Source organism: Penicillium verrucosum (genome assembly GCF_028828655.1).
Source record: "Penicillium verrucosum strain IBT 35672 chromosome Unknown utg000004l_segment0_segment0, whole genome shotgun sequence".
Lineage (NCBI taxonomy): Eukaryota > Fungi > Ascomycota > Eurotiomycetes > Eurotiales > Aspergillaceae > Penicillium > Penicillium verrucosum.
Genome location: NW_026643213.1, coordinates 4,119,319 through 4,137,782, shown reverse-complemented (window position 1 = coordinate 4,137,782; position 18,464 = coordinate 4,119,319). Strand labels below are relative to the sequence as shown.

Below are 18,464 nucleotides of genomic sequence, written 5' to 3'. Positions count from 1 at the left end.
TAATTATTATTATTATTATTTTTTATAATATTAGTAGAAGTTTCTAGGTTAAATAAAGATAAAGTAGGAATATTATATATTTTAATTATTAATATCTTATATATATCGCTAAAAATCTTTTTTATAATAGAATCTAATATCTTATCTTTTAAAGTCTTATAGATAAATATAACTAATTTAAATTTATCTTTTAGTTATTAAAATATTATAAATAATACTCTAAATAAATAAGATTCGATTTTATATATACTAAGTTAATTATATTAGATCTAATAAATATTAATATAGTCTTTAGTAGAACTAAAGTATAATCTCTTTATTTTATTAAATTTAATTATCTTATATTTTATATTATTAATAATACTAATATTATAAATAATAGACTCGATTTTATATAGTATATAATTAGCGTAAATCGGGAAACTATTTATATATCTTTTAAGAGTTATAATAATCTTCTAATTTAAAAGATCTTCAATCTATCTACTAGAAATCTTCGACTAATATCTTTATAGATTATAATTAGGATCGAATTCGGTAGAATAAGATAGATTATAATTAGTAATCTAATTAATCTATATTATACTTAATTTATTAATAATCTATTATTTCTATCTTACTAGATTACTATTATTAAAAGCTAATTTAATACCCTTATTAAGCTTAATCTCCTTTACTTCTAGAAGATTAGTCTTTTATATATATATCTATCTAATAAGACTATATTATTAATATTATTATTTTTAATTATTAGAAATAGGATTATATTACTAGCGAGAAGTAAGGAGAGAATATAAAGAACCTTCTCTTCTATTATTATTATTATTATAGGAACTAATTATTTTAATTATATATCGAGTATCTATCTTCGGTCTTAATTAAAAAAAATACGCGAAGCGGTACCGTCCGTCGCGTTAATAAGATAATTATAGAAAACGAAGCTTTCTAGATAATTAGAATAATAAAAATATTAACTTATAATAAGATCGTCGATAAAAATTAATAATAGGATCGATAGTCGAAAAGTAGAGATATAAAACGGGCCGAAAAACGTGTCCTATAAAAGAAAAATAAAAACTCTAATTAGTTAAAAGTTTTAACGAAAAGATACTCGGAGTCGTACGAGCAAGGGCTTATAACCTATTAGATAGAATGTAGGCTATATAGGAATAAATGTTAACCTCAAAGGATTAGATTTGTAGACTCTAGAGAGAAAGAAAAGAAGAGAAGAAAAACTAGCTACTGTCTAACAATATCCTGAGTTCTGTGGGTTAGGATCACCTACGGCCCCACATGGCCGTCACGTGACTCCAACAGGAAATCTATTAAAATATATTATTAGAATCTTTTAAGAATAAATAAAAGATATAATAATCTAGATATATAGTCTTATTAGATTTTTATTTATTTATAAACTAAATAATTTTTTATATACTATTTTATATTATTAGTTTATTTTAGTTAATAATATCTTAATAAAATAAACTTTTTTAGTTTTTTAATTTTAAGATATATAATTAATAATTATTAATATATATTATTAAAAAGTCTTATATATAAATCCTTTTTATTTAGAATCTTAAATTATTCTTTAAATAAAAATAAATCTTTTTTAATTATTTATTTTTAGTTATTATCTTTTTTAATAATTTATTAAAAATCTTTTAATTTAATATTTTTTTAATTAGCTTATTTAATTTATTTAATAATATTTATTATAAGCTTTATATTAATTAAATTTAAACTAATTAGATAGATACTTTCTTCTAAATAATTTTTTAATAGAAATATTATCTATTTATTATTATTAATATAAGATAAGTCTTTTCGCGATAAAATATTAGCTATAATATTCTTATTTTTAGGATAATATTTAATTATAAAATAAAACTAAAATAAAAACTTACTCTATTTTACTTATTATTAGTTTATCTATCTTATTATTATAAAGTATTTAAGAGACTAATAATCTATTAAGATCTCAAAATAATCTTTTTATATTAAATCTTTAAGTTTAGATTACTATTTTTATAATATATAAATAATTACTAAAAGCTTTTTATCCTATATCTTATAATTTAACTCTATAGATTATATACTCTTTAAGAAGAAAGCTATTAGATACTAAAAGTTATTATTTTTATAATACTAAGAAAGAACTACTCCGAATACTTTATTAGAAATATTAGTCTTAATCTTTATTCGTCGAGCTAGATTATAATAATAAAAGACTAATATAATTATTAATTTTTTTTTTAATAATATAAAAGCTACTTTATATTATTCTATCTATTTATAAAAAATATTCTACCGGATAAGTCGATATAAAGATTTTAAAATAGTATTATATCCTTAAATAAATTATTAATAAAAATTATAAAATCTTAAGAACGACTAAATCTCTTTTATAATTATTAGGGCTTATTATAACTAAATAATACTAATTTTTCTTAGATTAACTATAATACTATCTATACTTATAATAAAGCTAAAGAACTTTAATGTGATACTTGTCGATCGTGACAGATAGGAACCTTACCCTAAGGTCTAGTACTACGCGAAGGCGCGTGCGGAGCGTGCGGAAAAGGACTCGATAAAGAAGGATTCCAAATCTTCGAAGAAGAAGTGATTGTTTTGTTGTTCTCTACGGGGGGGGTAGGGAAGAGCACTAGTTTATAGAGGATTACTACCCTAAGGGGGGTGTTGGGGTATATGGTCATGTGACTTGTATTGCTACCTGGTTTGTCAGGCTAGTAGGTGCATTGTTTGCATGCGTTGTTTGTTTGTCTCCATATCTCCATCTCTCTCTGTAGTTCTCTCTCTCTTCTCTTTTCTCCCGAGTTCTCCAGTTTCCAGTTTCAATCAATACTACTTCTCCACAACTGCCTATTCTCGATCCGCCAACATATCGATACATTAGACTTCCTCGAAGAATTTAATTAGGAGGCTATTAAGAGTAGCTTCGCCGCCGCCGGTTTAATGCCTTACGATCCTAATCGAGTAATCTCGAAGCTAGATATTCGCCTTCGAACCCTAACAACCCCTTCGAGCCGGGGAAGCGAGTAGTTACTAAAAACGCACTCGAATTATATACAACTATAAAAGTAATCTTCCCTCAATTAAAGCTTCACTAAAACGGCGCCTAAAAAGCCTACTAAGCCCGCTTAATTCTACAACTAGTTAAGTTCCAAACGCGTATTAAGTTTCAATACAATAGGCTGTTTTACTTATAAATAAAGCTAGCAAATTACGCGCTAGAAATAGGAAGAAGAAGCTTAAAAGGACTAGGTCCATAAGGTATATCCCTCGGGAAGAGGGTATATTAGTTTTAGAAGCTCTCGAGCTTATTTAGGTAGAAGAACCAGTAAGTAAAACGCTAATACCCTATCAGTTAAGACCGCCACCGGCGCATTTAGAGCTACGTACTAGGGCCTTACCGAGGTATGGAATATATGAAATTGAAGGTTATAAGAGAAATGTATGTCTAGATAGACCTCGTTCCTAGCTTATCAAATCTAATAGCGTTGGTTACGATGAATGTATTTAAAATTGATAGGTTAAGTGGAGTGGCCAACTCGGAGGTGTGGCTAATTCACTAGTAAATTACGTTAGTTAACTATATATTCCCAAAACAGAAGGCAACTTTAGGCAGTACTAGTAAGAAGCCACGGTATAGTACCGCATATAATAACCTATTGGCTTTGGCATATATGCATTTATTAGCAAGACTTGCGTTATCTTGCAGCTGTGCGACGATATTTAAGCGCTGATAGTTTAGATTCATATGCTTTATGCGATCCCCTATAACACGCTTTTGAGGATCTAGAGGGGGCCAAGTTCCTAGCACGATATTATAGGTACAAACGTTGGAATAGCATCTATTTATAGCGACACGTAAAATAATAGACTCAATGCAAATCGCTATATATAGATAGCAAGCCAAGAAATAAAAAAATCAATTTATGGATTCACATAGCGGTGGTAGGGGAACAAAAAAAAATCACATGTTACGTCTGTAAACAGAAAACAGCGGATCGTGTACACCAGTCAGCAAATTATGAACCGCAGTAGGAATTTCAGAGGCTAGAAGCTCCGCACTCTCCTGTCCAATGCTCGAACTCGATCCGAAAACTTCGATTTTCAACCCAGACAATGTAGCGGTAGAACATATCCAGATTTCCGATGAGGGAATGAGCCGACCTGACAGAGAAAATGAAGTGGACTTGTTTCCATCGAGGGTGAGGTCGAGGTAAGTATCTGCAACCTGATGTTGAACAATACATGTGAACTCGGTCGTCTGAGCCCAATTGGTACAATTCTTTATGATCCGGGACAGGCTAATTGACTCGTAGTTCAAGCATCGAGAGTGCTGTGCTTGGGCATGGACCAAATAATCAAACGCCGTCATTGATGGGTTTAGAACCACGCGGTAAGGAATGTAGTTAGTGCATGGCCCAACGACACGATCGAATCGATCAAACACCAAATTGCGCCCGCAAACGGTCTGTCCTAGAACGATGTCATTTCTGCCAGAGAAATGTGCCAGTACAAGGCATGAGGCAGCTTTTACAACCGTGGCCAGCGTCACCTCAGACGGGACTGCTGGCAGGGGAAGGCTGCAAGTTCCGGCGACTGTGACATGATCCCCCCGATGAAAGGGGCCTGAGTAGGGATACACGACGCTTGAAGGTAATGGAGTAATTGCAGAATTGGCCAGATATGTTCTCCAAAACTCGCAAGATTTGCCAGAATCTTGCTGAGAGAGGAGCGCAAGATGCTGACGGAAGTCACTGGCAGCGACTGTTCGAGTTCCGTTAAAGATCGTCTCAAAATCCTGCAGCACCCTTGGGAGAGAAACCGCGTCATATTGAGCGTGTGCCAGTCGGATGATGAATTGATGTTTGTCGAGACCTTCATTAGAAACTAACGTGAACAGAGTCGGGTGATCGACTGTAGCGACAGGAGCAAGTTGCTCATCATCACAAAGTTTCGCAGCAAAGGTTTCCAGAGTATCATCTGTTACAATTGTTCGAAGAGAGACGTTATTTGTGCTCTCCTGGACTGATTGCTTAATATGGCCATTGTCTTCCACAAAGGCAGTCCGGAGGATACTGTGATTGCGCAAAAGCAAGTCACATGCATATCGTAAACGATACTGGTCAATATTCCCATTGAAGGAAAACCGGAAATGCGACCATGGATAGCGTTTGATGAGGAACTCTTGCGCGTCTGTGACTGGAAAAGGGGCGGTGGAATTTGCATCCGAAGAAAAACCTACTTCCTGCTTCTGTTTTGATATGACAGAGTTCGAGTCGAGCACTGAGGGTACTTTGAGTGGAGTGATCTCTAGTTGAGTGGCTGCGAGTTTTGACAAAGGAGAGCTGTTCAAGACATCCATGACTGTGAAGACAAACCCGGCGCGTCGAGCAACGGCCATCATCTTCATGGCTGTAATAGAATCACCACCGGCTAAAAGGAAGCCATCGTGACGTCCTATTTGGTCGGGTGTAATACCCAGAAGATCTGCCCAAATATCCCGCAGCAGTTCTTCGGACTTATTTTGCACGTCTTCCTTTTCGTTCGGTGCGACCATGAAGCTTTGTATTTCCGATGGCGACAAAGCTTGCACCTCCTGCCGAAGACAACGCCGATTGGATTTGCCTGTGAGAGTCCGTGGAATCCGCCATACCGGAAGAAGCATTGATGGGACCAGGTAGGATGGGACCTGTTCCCGAAGGCGTGTCTGAACGAGGGTGGATGTATTTCTGAATTTTGAACCAGCAGGTGCAACACATTTATCACTGTTTTTCAAGTCTTCTGGCAGCTTCATGGTGCTTAGCTTGATCCAGGCAATGAGAATGGTAGCAGTAGTGCTCGCAGTCATTCTCATCACTTCAGCGACTACCTCGACAGCGTCGGGGAAAATGCGCAAGACTGCAGTTTCAACCTCGCCTAGGTCTATGAGCTGCCCTCGAAGCTTGATACGGGTGTCCTTGCGCCCCATGTATTGAATGGAGCCATCTGGCTCATACTTTACCAAGTCCCCCGTACGATAAACAACCGACGGAGAGTCTGAGCGAATTTGAGATCTCCAGGCAGGAGATTTGATGAAAGCTCTATTGGTAACATCTGGTAGGTTGAGATAGCCGTGGGCCAAGAAAGGCCCCTCCAACAGGAGCTCCCCAATCGCACCAACTGCAGCCAGTCGCTCGGGGTTCATCGGCTCAGTGATCCATCCCAAGCCACCAACGATGAGGCCTATAACACCGGGTTTCCAGCGGCCTTCTGGTATGGGCCCGACGCCACAGATTGTTGCCTCGGCGGGGCCATATCCGTTGATTAGAGACCGGCCACTGGCCCAAGTATCCGCATTGTCGCGTGTAACAGCCTCGCCTCCGAGCACGAGAGTGGTCAAAGATGGCACGTCAGAAGGAGATATTGTTTGCACAGTGGTCGGTGTCAAGAAGGCCCAGTTGACATTCATGCGCTCGATGACTTCCGCAAGACAATTCTTGCGCTCAAATTCAGAAGGGACACACACAGTTCCCCCTGCAGCCAGTGTGGTAAAAATTTCATAGATGCTGACATCAAATGCGTAGGAAGAAAAGTGGAGTGCCCGGGTACCTGAATGAAAATTCATAGCATCGCTGTTATGGTAGATGCTGGAGCTCAATGCACGGTGTGACATGACTATTCCTTTTGGCTCTCCAGTGCTGCCGGACGTGAACATGATGAAGGCTGGGTCTTCTGGAGAACATTTGATGGATGGAACGCCGTTATCCTCAAGGTCGTTGAGAAACTGCGCGGTCAAGCTTACCTGGATGGGGCAAAGCTCACCCGAAGAGTGCGTGGTAACTTCGCTGTTGATCATCACAAAGCTGCCCGAGAATTGTGTGATCTGCCGTAGCCGCCGCTTGGGGTGGTCAGGATCGAGTAAAATACATGTTCCACCACACCAATGGACTGCAATAATAGCGGCAATGCTCCACTTGCTTCTCTCTAGGCATATTGACACGAAACAACCGGGTTGGACTCCCAACTTGTTCAAATGATGAGAGACAAGCAGTGAGCGCGAAACAAGCTCATCATATGTCCAAGAGCCATCCCAGGAGCAGACTGCGAGCTCTTGAGGCTGTTTGGTAGATTGGGCAAGAACCAGTTGCGGCAAACATCGATGATCTGCCCGTGGCATATCCTGGTTCCAAATTTGAAGTTGGCAGAGATCATTTGGGCTAGCCATCTGTACATCTCCAGGGGTCTGGGAGGGTGTCTCATAGATTTGGCGGAGGACGTTTTCATATTGACTCATCATTCGACTGACCTCGGTTGAAGAAATTATACTAGAATCAAAAGTCACGTCGATTTGTATGGTTCCTTTGCCGAGGTTGGGGTGGAACACGATCATGAGTGCACGATCGGTAAAGGGAATATAGCTCATCCCGCTAGCCGTAGAACCACTGGAAACAGATAGGAGTTCACAGTTGCTTTTGCTTTTGTCACCAGAGGACTCGATGATAAGTTGACTCTGAAAATTACAGGCCCTTGCAGCATCCGCAGAACATCTGGAAATGCGTGGCAGGCCGGCTTGCTCGTGGGGAATAATTCGTGTGAGAACATCCTGAACCTCATCAAGGGCTGATTTAAATGACGCTTCGCGTTTGACCTTCACACGTAGAGGAACGGTTGCGATCGTTGGTCCAACGATTGTTTCGATATCGGGCACTGGTGCATAGCGCCCACTCAAGGTGACCCCATAAAGGACGTCCGTAGAGTCTGTATAGTGAGCCACCAGTAGAGACCAGGCTAGATGTATGTACGTTGCCACTGTGTGCTCAGTACCGCCTGTGGTATCCAATCTTCGGATCACATGGTTGAGTGCTTCTGTTGGAGAGGGTCGATAGTTGCTGGATGGTAGAGCTGGAAAGACTGGAGCGTTTAATCCTAAGAACTCAGTGGCCCAGAATTCCTCAACGCTCTGTAGGGATTGTGTGTGATATACAAAAGGTGAGAAGGAAGATCTTGCCAGGCCTCTGCCTTGATATGCATCCTCGAATTGGCTCAGGACAACTTGGAGCGACCAGCCATCCCAGATCGAATGATGAATAGTTAGCTTCAGCTCCCGACTCGGACGGCCATAGTGAAACTTCACAAGGCTTCCATTTGTGCTGGAAAGACCTTCCTGAACATAGCCCTTACTCTGTTTCACGCACATGGGCTCCTCCCACACAAAATCTTGGAGTAAAACTACTTGCATGAAACCCTTTGTTGTTGAAACAATTCGGGTACGTAGAATGGGGTTGGCAGTTGTAATGGCCTTCCAAGCAGACTTCAACCGGACGGGATCCACGCCGTCCTGAACTTGCAAGGCAATTTCTCCCGCATACATGCCTGGGTTCTTAATAGATGCTGCGAACATTCCTTCTTGTAGTGCAGTGCAGGGATAAATGTCTTCAACTTCTTGAGGGCGAACCCCGTATTGGGTTTCCATGGCCTGCATGACCTCGGCACGAGTATCCGTAGTTATCAATGCAAGCGTAGCATGCATACCGGAGTTCACAGAGCATAAGGACTCTATCGCACGCTCAGCCTGCTCCGATACTGTAACTTTTGAAGAAAGAATGTCTTGCGTCGAGATTAAGAGGCCGGCCTTTCGGGCTGCGCCCACAAGACGGATAGCAAGGAGGGAGTCACCACCAAGTTGCAGAAAAGTGTCACGAATCCCAATTAGCTCAGGTGGGAGATCCAATATTTCAGAGTAAAGACGTCTGAGCAAAACCTGCTTTTGAGTTGTTGGGGGCTCCTTGGTGGCTCGACCGTCAATAGATCCCAAGTTATACTCTCGCATCTTATCTCTCGGCATCCTCATGGCAGTGGCCCGTAAAAGGCCTCGATCAATCTTTCCTGACGGGACTTTCGGAACCATGGCGAGCGGGATGAAGGTATTCGGTACCATGTAGTTGGGGACACGTTCCTTGAGTCGTTGTTGGCTTGTGCGGAAAAGTTCCATCGCAGCGCAATGCGGAGAGTAAAACATATTCTCATAGAGTCGGGTGCTTTGGTTCGCAGGTAACACGGCAAAAGCAATAAGTTTATCTTGCTCGTTGCTCTGATGCTCGTTGCTCTGGGGCGAGATTCTCTCGACAAAAACCTCCGTGGTAATCGAAGCAAGACAATCACAAAGATGGTTTTCGATCTCCTCCAGTTCGACTCGTTGACCCCGAATTTTGACTTGTTGGTCTTTCCGACCGTGGATCAGGATTTCACCGGAGTTGGTATCCCTCGACGCCAGGTCACCAGTGAGGTAGGTTCTGATGGTGCCTGGTGTGCCTGCACGAATTCTCTCGAGCCATAACGGGGGGGCGAATAAATACCTCCCGGGTTGCTTCCAGGTTGTTTAGATAGCCCCTACCGACAATAGGGCCTTCTAGGAGGAGTTCTCCAATTTTTCCATGGGGCATTCGCCGCTCAGGGTCATCCGGATCGACGATCCATGCAACTGCACCAGTGCAAAACCCAATGTTATTGGGTCTTCCTTCCGGCAGGAGAGCAGATAGAACTGTGGAGTTGACGGAGCACTCTGCTGGTCCATACGCATTCATCAATGAAATTCCCAGCTTGTTGTAGAAGACGACATCGGATGGACGCATTGTCTCTCCACCCAAGATAAGTGTGATGGTCCCAGGGCGGTGACCTTTCCAAGCTATCGTTCTCGCAAAGGAAGGAGTCAAAAAAGCGTGGCTGATCTGGAAACTCTCGAAAACTTGACGAAAAAGGTCCGGGTCTGTCCTCTGATCGCTGCTCATTACACATAAACAGGCTCCCGCCATCAGTGTGCTCAGAGTCTCCATGAGACTAACATCGAAGGCGTACGATGCAAACTGAAGAATTCGTGAATCTCGACTGATTCCAAAAGCTTTGAGATGATGTTGCGCACCCGAGCAATATGATTGATGTTCGATCACAACGCCCTTAGGCTTTCCAGTTGACCCCGATGTGAAAGCAACATACAGTGCACTATCAGGTTGGCCAGGAAACTCTCGAGGTTGGCCAAATGCAGGTCGACAGACTTGGGCTAAGTGTTCGACAACAAGAGAAGGAGCCAAGTGAGAGGATTGCTCACTCCTTCCCTGGCACGTCAGAATAAACTTGCAATTGATCTCTTGGCAGATCGTTTGAAGCCTTGACGGAGGATATGAAGGATCGAGTAAAGTAAATGCGGCTCCGCTCTTCATGACTGCCAGAATAGCAACCGTAGTCCAACGAGATTTGTCCATACAGATTGGCACAATGGCTTCTGGCTGAGCTCCAAGGAGCATTAAGACAACTGCAAGATGGGAAGAGAGATTTTCGAGCTCTGCATAACTGAATGATCCATCCCACGCCAGGACTGCTGTGGAGCCCGGGAATCCTTGGGCTTGTTTCCTAATAACATGATGGACACATGTTCTCCAGAGTGTGGGAGTCGCCGAACTCATGCTCTGCGGAACTTGAACCATTATAATCTTTATAATTAGCCTATCATCATATGAGACAGTAAATAGATTGTTGCATACCGATAACCGGACATTAAAGTCTGGGAAGATTCTCAAATTATTGGGTGACACTTGTAGGATCACCCACTCCTGGTTAAGTACAGTTTTTGAATGGATTGGTATCTGACTATAATGATAACGCAATCCTCTACCTTTTCAAAGAACTACAGATCTCACATGCACCAATTTATAATCTGTCAAGGTAAGGATCCATTATGCCCCACCAGCTACATATCATACTACAAATTCCTGTTACTCTGCTGCGAACATAAGTAGGGACGAAAGATCGTCATGGGAACAGTGGAACGCAAGGAGCCCCGATGTATGGAACAGTGAATATGTTATTCGAAGGTACAGACGAGCAGGGCTTTGGTTTTGTTGATCACTGTCTTGGCGCATAGAAGCACATTGACCACTACCTGATACATGTGTTACAATGCTGACGCCAAAGAATCTGTAAATGCAACCTTCTAGCATATGGTATTAGATTGGTACGCAAAGATAATCAGCAAATAAGGAATTAGATCAGAATAGCAGTGGTATGCAATCTTAGAAAGGGTTTAATGTCTGTCCACTGGATCTAGAACTAAGACATTGTTCACCAAGTATTTCGATTGGACGTGGTTTGAAGTCTCGGAAATAGCCCGCTCGTGGAAGGTGTCCTACATATCCAGAGCATCACCATCTCTTGTCAAGATTCAGCTGTTGGACATTGTCTCAGAAGTCCGCCGCGCGGCCGACGCGGGTGTTAATAAATAAGCCTTCCACTGCTGTATCGCCCCAGAGAAGCCAGAGTGGTTCATGGACCTGTCGAGATGATTGCTTGCTTGCTAGTATAATGGTAATTGTGTCTGTGGCCCATAAAGTTCATTCCAATTAGTTCTACTCGAGAGATACCGTTCCAGGATTTTGTTCTCGAAATCCTCCAACCCAGTCACTCTATAGTCCTTCCGCAATCTTCCGTACATGGTCCATTCTACTCAGAAAATCAAGCTCCCACCCCGGCAGGGAAGCTCTGCGCAAGTATCTTCCCTTCATCCTTCTCCACGTTCTCCCACTCCTTCTCAATTATCGATCTGGCTTTGGGATCCCTGGGGTTAAATGAAGCTTCAAAATCAGGCACTTGGTTGAAAAAAGAGACCGTACCCCGACTGTTCATCAGAGCGTCAACATCAAACTCGACCTTCTTTCCGTCCTTATACGCATTTTCCATGTTGAAGGCCCAGAATAACCGTGCCACATTGATGAACATGTAATCTTTTCCGACGTGTCGTCCGGGACAGCCTCGCATGCCAAAGCCGTACATCATGTGCGGAAGGTCAGGGTTTTCAATCCATCGTTGAGGTCGGAAAGCTAGTGGGTCCTCATACACATTGGGGTCCCGATCCATTGCCCATTGATTGACAACAATAGTGGCATTCTTGGGGATCCTATAGCCCATATAGTCAATCTCCTGCGTGGTGGCTCTTGGGGCCCCCAGGGAGACCACGGGCGCCACCGCATTGCCTCTCGGAAGAATGCGCTGACTAGAGGAAGGCTATCTTGGTCCTCCCAATCCGGCAACCGATCCCTGCCCACGACCTCGTCGACTTGCTGCTGCAGCTTCTTGGCCTCTTTTGGGTGCAAAATAGCAGCAAGAATCACAATGCGGACAAGTTCGTATGGAGTCAGGGACGCTTCATAGATTGAACCGATGCAGTATGCGCGCTCCAGTTCACTCATGCCTTCAGCACCTTTCTGTAAAGCATATTGCTTGGTCCAATTCCAAGAAGCGGTATTCAGGCCGGCACGGAAACGTTTGACGTACAACTCGCTCAATTTGGCCGAAATACGGTCGGCTTCCTTCTTCCAAGCTCCGTTGCCGGGTAGGTACTTAAGGAAAGGAAAGAACTCTGCAAGCATCCCAGTACCTCGGAAAGTGGATTCGGAAACTTGACCGATGTGAGCGACGGTGTCTTCAAGTTCAATGATCTCCGGTGTCTCCTTGGGTAGCCGCTCTCCGTATGCAAATGCCAGGAACAAGCTCACTGCACTGCGACGTAAGCAGACTGAGAATTGGTTATCGGTGAGAAGTTCGTGTAACAGCTGTTTGCTTTCCAGGTCTTGCAATCCGCGGTATCTTTTGGCCATATTTGGTGACAGGACCATTGTACGAAGATGACGATGGGTTCGCCACTTCTCCCCATCCGGTAAGAATGAGGTTGTCATTCCCAAAGAAATTCGATCGATGACGACTGGTATTGGCCGTGAGCTGAAGACAGAATTGTTCTTCTCCAGCAAATTTGACACGATATCATAGGAAGTAATAACGATAGAGATGGAAGATCCATTTTTGATGGACATTATCGGTCCGTACTTGTCGCTCCATTGTTTGTACGTCTGCCATGGGCTGTTACCCTCCGGGGCTTCGAACAAGCTCCCAAAAATGGGGATGCCCCTAGGACCTGGGGGGAGTGGTAGCCTTTCGGAGTCGGAGTTGAAGAGCAATCGAAACAGCCATGTTAATGCCACCACGAGGGCGGTGCCACCCAGAATCGATGGCACAGTTAGGGCAGAAGACAGCAGAGACTCCATTGTTTGGATACAGCAAGAAGAGATAGCGCAGTACTGAGACCGTTGAGACTTGAAAATGGTCGCAAAAAAAAAAAATGCGAAAAAAAATGTCAATACGTTCAACTTACCCAACTTTGAGTGTGAGCTCTAAGAGTTTCGCAATTCAGTATGAAGCTGACCTTAGCAAGATGTAAGTAATGGATCAGCATGAAGCAAGCATGAATGATGAAATGCGCAGTAAGGGGTCAATGCAGTATGCGCAAGCGCCCGGGACAGCACGAGGGTTTCTCCTCTGTTTTTCTTTTTTTTTAACTTTTCTGAACCAATTCGGCTTTGCATTGAATTGTGTTTCACCGCAGTTCTTTACTTCGAGTGGATCGGCGGCTAGTCCCGTGCAGGTACCGACGGAAGTACGGAAAAGCCTCTTGGATGCTCGGGCTGGAAGGGTACGCAGATACCTAGGTACATTCTACTCCGTATAAGTTATCAAATGAGATATGGTATTTGTATGTTCATCCATTTGAATATTCTTTATCATTTACTCAGAGTAATATACAGGCTTGATTTTAATGATTCTGATGTCTTATTCTGAAGCTATATTTTCTATGTTCACATATGCACTCTAGGCATCACTGCTCTGTTACTCGGGCAATTATTCTAGGTTTTCACGTGCCAAACTTGTAATTTCCATTTCCACTGTGGCGGGATCGTGCTTACCGCCTCCTGATTCTCCTCGTGGCTGGCTGGAGTGTCGTAACCTGATGCAAGGGTTATGATTTATTATCATATAAATCCGCAACCTGCGGTACTAAATTATAAAACCCTAAGTTCCTAGTGCAAACATGTACCCGTGTTCATTTTTGAATAGGCCCAACCCAACGATCATCATTGATCTTCAGAACATATACTTCATGTGTACGCAGTGCAGGTGCAGTTAGTCAGGGTTGCAGCTAAGGCAACATTGTTGGGCATTCCAGTATGTTAACTGCGCTAGTATGGGCAGTCTCGCGAATCTGTTATACAAATGCCTGTATCAGGTGTAAAGCGTGGGTTAGCTTTCTTGGCAATGATCTGGCACGGAAAAGAAGGTTAGCATTATTTTTTATATATAAATTTCAACCCACAAAAAAAATAGATTTCCTTTAACATCTACGAAGAACCTTTTTTCAGGCTTTGCCAACCCGTTCTTTGTCATCAAGAACCGCCGTCAACGTAACCTGACAACATGGGTCCCACGAACATTGAAACCATCAACCTCTGTTCATATCTTGAGAGCAATGATCCTCTGGAGCGAAAAGCACTAGCCGAGCAGCTCGTGAGCGCCGTTCATAAACAAGGAACATGCGGCTTAATCGGTCATGGAATCGATGTAGCCACCCTGAGGAAGAGTCTTGCTTTGTCGAAAAGCTTTTTTGATCTTCCTCTCGGGGAGAAGAAAAAGGTTGACCATCCAAATGGCATTGTACCACATCGTGGGTACTCTAACATGGGACGAGAGAGCACCTTGACATATACCGATGAAGAATTGAAAAAATTCTCAGGTGAGCTGGACGCGGATTCCGAGAGGCCGCTGGACTGGAAGGTAAGCCCCCAAGCTCCAAACTCAACACTAGTCTTCATCAGACGCTGATGTATTGGAACTTTGTCCAATATCTAGGAGCATTATGATATTGGCAGTGATTTGAATACTGTCCACGGCAATCGCTGGATTTCCGACGAGATTCTCCCAGGGTTTAAGGCCTCGATGAATGAGCTGCTTTCGCGTCTTGAAAAGCTCAAGATGGAAGTACTGAATGCTCTTCTTCTAGGTCTCGAGGTTGAGCCTGTCGCGGCCGACTACTTCAGAGGCCTTCATACAGGACATGATAGTGGATTCCGCCTTCTTCATTATCCGCCTGTTCTCAAGTCGACCATTGACCGTATCGCCCTCACTTGGTGTCCCGTGCACACGGACTTCACGACCTTTACCTTCCTGATTCAAGATGAAAATCAAGGCCTCGAAATTGAAGACCGAACTTATCCAGGCACTTTCCTTCAGGCCAGTACGGAGATCGAAGATCGCATCTGGTTTACCATGGGAGATTTTGGAGAGTTGTGGACAAACGGGTATCTGCCGGCCTCGAAGCACCGAGTGATTATTCCGCCACCATTTGATTGGTCCGAGATGACACTCTCGAGATACTCAATCCCGCATTTCGTGAACCCTCGGCATGATGCATTTCTCGTGCCACAGTCTACTGGTAAACCTGGCACTCTTCCGCAGGGTCAGTTTAAGGCCAGATTCGTAAAGGAGCATATTGAATTCAGGATGAAATACCAGTTCAAACAGGATAATGAATAAAGATGAGGCTGCCTGATATGTGAAGCCAGCTGGGCAGAGTTCAAGGTTGTTACTCCCAGTTACGGGACAAATTGGACTCGGATGGGTTGTTGTCTATTTCAGGTCTCTGCATTTCCCTTTATGTAGTAAGTTCGACTGTTGCACCGGTTTCACTATGTAACAACTTGTGCTTGGTGCATCTATTGGGGCAAATTATTACGTTGTAACTTGGTATCATTCCCGATTAGCCTGCTTTATTCCACCCTCTATTACGGGTTCCAAGCGGAGATAACATTTCAAAGTACGAGTGGGCTACTTTGAACGGACATTGCTTTGCATCTTGCTGAAACGTAAGACTTGTCTCAGTACATGAATAGAGCTCTGGATTGCTCTCAATCACATCACTAGGTACATGAAGCAAGGACCCCTGTCTAAGGATTCCGATATAACCCTTCATTGAATCTCCAGTTAGGTGCCATGCCAAAAGCACGACTTCTCACCCGGCCGTCCGGCTCTGTGAAACCTATGCATAAGTAGCATGGATCGTAGGATAAGCCAAGAAAGAATTCTCGGGAAAATGGAAGTGTGACCTGCTAATTCCTGACCCGATAGCATACCTGGCGTCTACTCACTAAGTATGCATTATGCAATGTTAGCCTGCAGCATACCACCACCTACTATTTCCGTGCTACAGGAAACCGTTCACCGAATTACGCGACTTGATCACAGTCTACCAATCAACGGCGTTACATACAGTACGCGCATCTAGACCTAGCAAGGATCCTCACCGCTAACATAGCTTCTCCGATGATATCCAAGCGGGATATCCTATTATAGTAATCTGCACCCTGTGTGAACGACTCCCTTGCTTATGATGCAATATATTTCAGTTATCACGATAGAAGTGCATTTTCAGATAGCGGCAGCTTAACATTCCTATCACCTAGATGCACACGGTGAGGGGAAAGCGTTTGATACGTAGAAAATATGCAGAATGAAGCTAGTTGAAAAGGGTGCCGCCCTCGGGCCACTATATCATGATATATAATTTAAGGCCAGCTTCGCACATCACTTACAGTCACCGTCCCAAAAAAGCTGGGAGATTTTACCCAAAATGTCGGTTGATACGACAGGAGTTTCCTCCTCTGGTCCTATTCCTAGGGAGGACATGATAGCCGAAATATCTTCTACGTTCGAAAATTCTCGTAATGAGTCCTGGTGGCAGAAGACTGCTCCTCTCCTCGCCACTGTGCTTGACTCGGCAGAGTACAGTCTGGAGCTCCAGGAAAAATATCTTCGCTTCCATGCTTTGAGTCTGATTCCACGCATGGGCCCTCTCCCTCAGAAATTCCGCAGCGCTGTGACTCGCAGCGGACTGCCTCTTGAATTCAGCGTCAACTATCAGCAGCATGGTGGCGTTCCTCCCACTGTGAGAATTGGTTTTGAGCCCATCGGGGACATGTCTGGCACCCCTGAGGACCCTTACAACCAGGTAGCTCTTTATGATCTACTGAAGCATGTCGCAAATCTAGGCCTCAATGGATACGACGAGACTTTGTCCAATTACGTCGTCAACGCGCATACAGTCAGCGAGTCCGAGCGTGTTCGACTTGATGGCAAGAAAGTTGACGGCAGCGACTTGAGTTTATCTCAGACTGCGTTTGGTTTCGACCTCAAGGGCGGCACCATTGTCGTCAAGGGGTACTCATTCCCAGCACTCAAATGCAAGGCTACTGGTAAAGCATTCCATGAATTGTTTGAGGAGACTGTCTTGTCTCTATCCAAATTGACAGGCAGTCTGCCCGCTTTTGAAACCGTAAACTCTTATCTAAAGGAGACCAATGGCTACAGCCAGTGGGCCTTTTTTTCTTGGGACTGCATGGTTGCACCTAAATCTCGAATAAAGATTTACAGTTCCACTGACGAAGTTGTCTGGTCTAAAGTTGAGAGCATTTGGACACTTGGAGGACGTGTCGGTGGAACTCATGTCTCAAAGGGCCTTGAGTATTTGAAGCGGATGTGGACACTTTTGAACATCAACGAGGGTAACAGAAAATTCACAGGGGGATTTGATGACGGCACCGATGTAACGCCGACCCCTATTATCTGGAACTATGAGATGAGGCCCGGAAGTCCCGTACCCCAGACCAAGTTTTATTTCCCCATTCACGGCGACAACGATCTCGTCATCATTCGGGCACTTGCTCAATTTTTTGAGGAGATTGGCCAGGTCGAGCAAGGCCGTGGCTATGAGGAAACTGTGCAACGCTACTTGTAAGATTACCCCGTACCCATAAATCGATTGAGGAGTTGGACCGACCAGAAATTTAACACAATGATTCAGCCCCAATCGCGACCTCAGCAAGACAAGCCGCTTGACTTCTTGGATATCTTTTGCCTATACTGAGAAGACCGGCGTGTATCTTAGCATTTACTACCACTCATCCCTTGATTACCCATGGGCAGAGCTGGAAGAGAAGGGGCAACTACTGCGTTGAGCAAATTGCCTCTCTGGCTATGGGGTATATTGCTGTAGCAAAGCATTTTGATCCGCGGTTATCAGAATCAATTTGTCCCCTCAGGGTTCTATGTTTTTGGCAAAGGCGCTTGCATTTCGCTGCTTTTGATTTTGCTTCGTGGACTCGAATTATTGGTACGCTTGGCCGGCAGTAAGCCCTACACATACGCTCGAAATCACTTTCATCTCCAAAGTCTCATTGAATCTTTGCTGAATTTATTTTGCATAACGCTGTGCCTTTTCGGCTAGATTACTCCTTATCCACACCTTCGGCAGTATCTTAGTAGAATAATAAGTATCCTAGGAACAATCATATCGTAGAGGATATAGAGAGTGATTCTGAGGGAACTCTGAGTTTCTCCTATATCAGGCTGTACAACATAAGGGATAAAGTAGCGGTGAACTAGCGCTGACGTGTTGATACAGGGATGCTAGCGTTTCACCGATAGTTCCCTAGTGACATACTAATTGATAGTTACTCCATGACACCTATGTTTGCAAATAGCGGTCACAATCGGTTAACACGGAGGGCAGAACATTT

At 43.3% G+C, this 18,464-nt stretch overlaps 4 protein-coding genes across 4 annotated transcripts; 2 read left to right on the top strand and 2 right to left on the bottom strand.

The window, feature by feature from the left end:
• Positions 1–4,000: 4,000 nt before the first annotated feature.
• ftmA (nonribosomal peptide synthetase ftmA) lies at positions 4,001–10,496 on the bottom strand (the record flags this gene model as incomplete). The annotated part of the gene is made up of 2 exons (XM_057223564.1): positions 4,001–9,340; positions 9,372–10,496. The coding sequence occupies 2 exons, from the start codon at positions 10,494–10,496 to the stop codon at positions 4,001–4,003; spliced, it is 6,465 nt and encodes a 2,154-aa protein (XP_057070785.1).
• Positions 10,497–11,520: 1,024 nt separating this feature from the next.
• On the bottom strand, positions 11,521–13,106 carry N7516_010845 (cytochrome P450; the record flags this gene model as incomplete). Its single annotated transcript, XM_057223563.1, has 2 exons — positions 11,521–11,962; positions 12,022–13,106. 2 exons carry the CDS (start codon positions 13,104–13,106, stop codon positions 11,521–11,523), a joined length of 1,527 nt encoding a protein of 508 aa, XP_057070784.1.
• A 1,204-nt stretch (positions 13,107–14,310) lies between these two features.
• On the top strand, positions 14,311–15,426 carry N7516_010844 (uncharacterized protein; the record flags this gene model as incomplete). The annotated part of the gene is made up of 2 exons (XM_057223562.1): positions 14,311–14,667; positions 14,743–15,426. 2 exons carry the CDS (start codon positions 14,311–14,313, stop codon positions 15,424–15,426), a joined length of 1,041 nt encoding a protein of 346 aa, XP_057070783.1.
• A 1,093-nt stretch (positions 15,427–16,519) lies between these two features.
• Positions 16,520–17,903, top strand: N7516_010843 (aromatic prenyltransferase; the record flags this gene model as incomplete). Its single annotated transcript, XM_057223561.1, has 2 exons — positions 16,520–17,679; positions 17,750–17,903. The coding sequence occupies 2 exons, from the start codon at positions 16,520–16,522 to the stop codon at positions 17,901–17,903; spliced, it is 1,314 nt and encodes a 437-aa protein (XP_057070782.1).
• Positions 17,904–18,464: the final 561 nt, after the last annotated feature.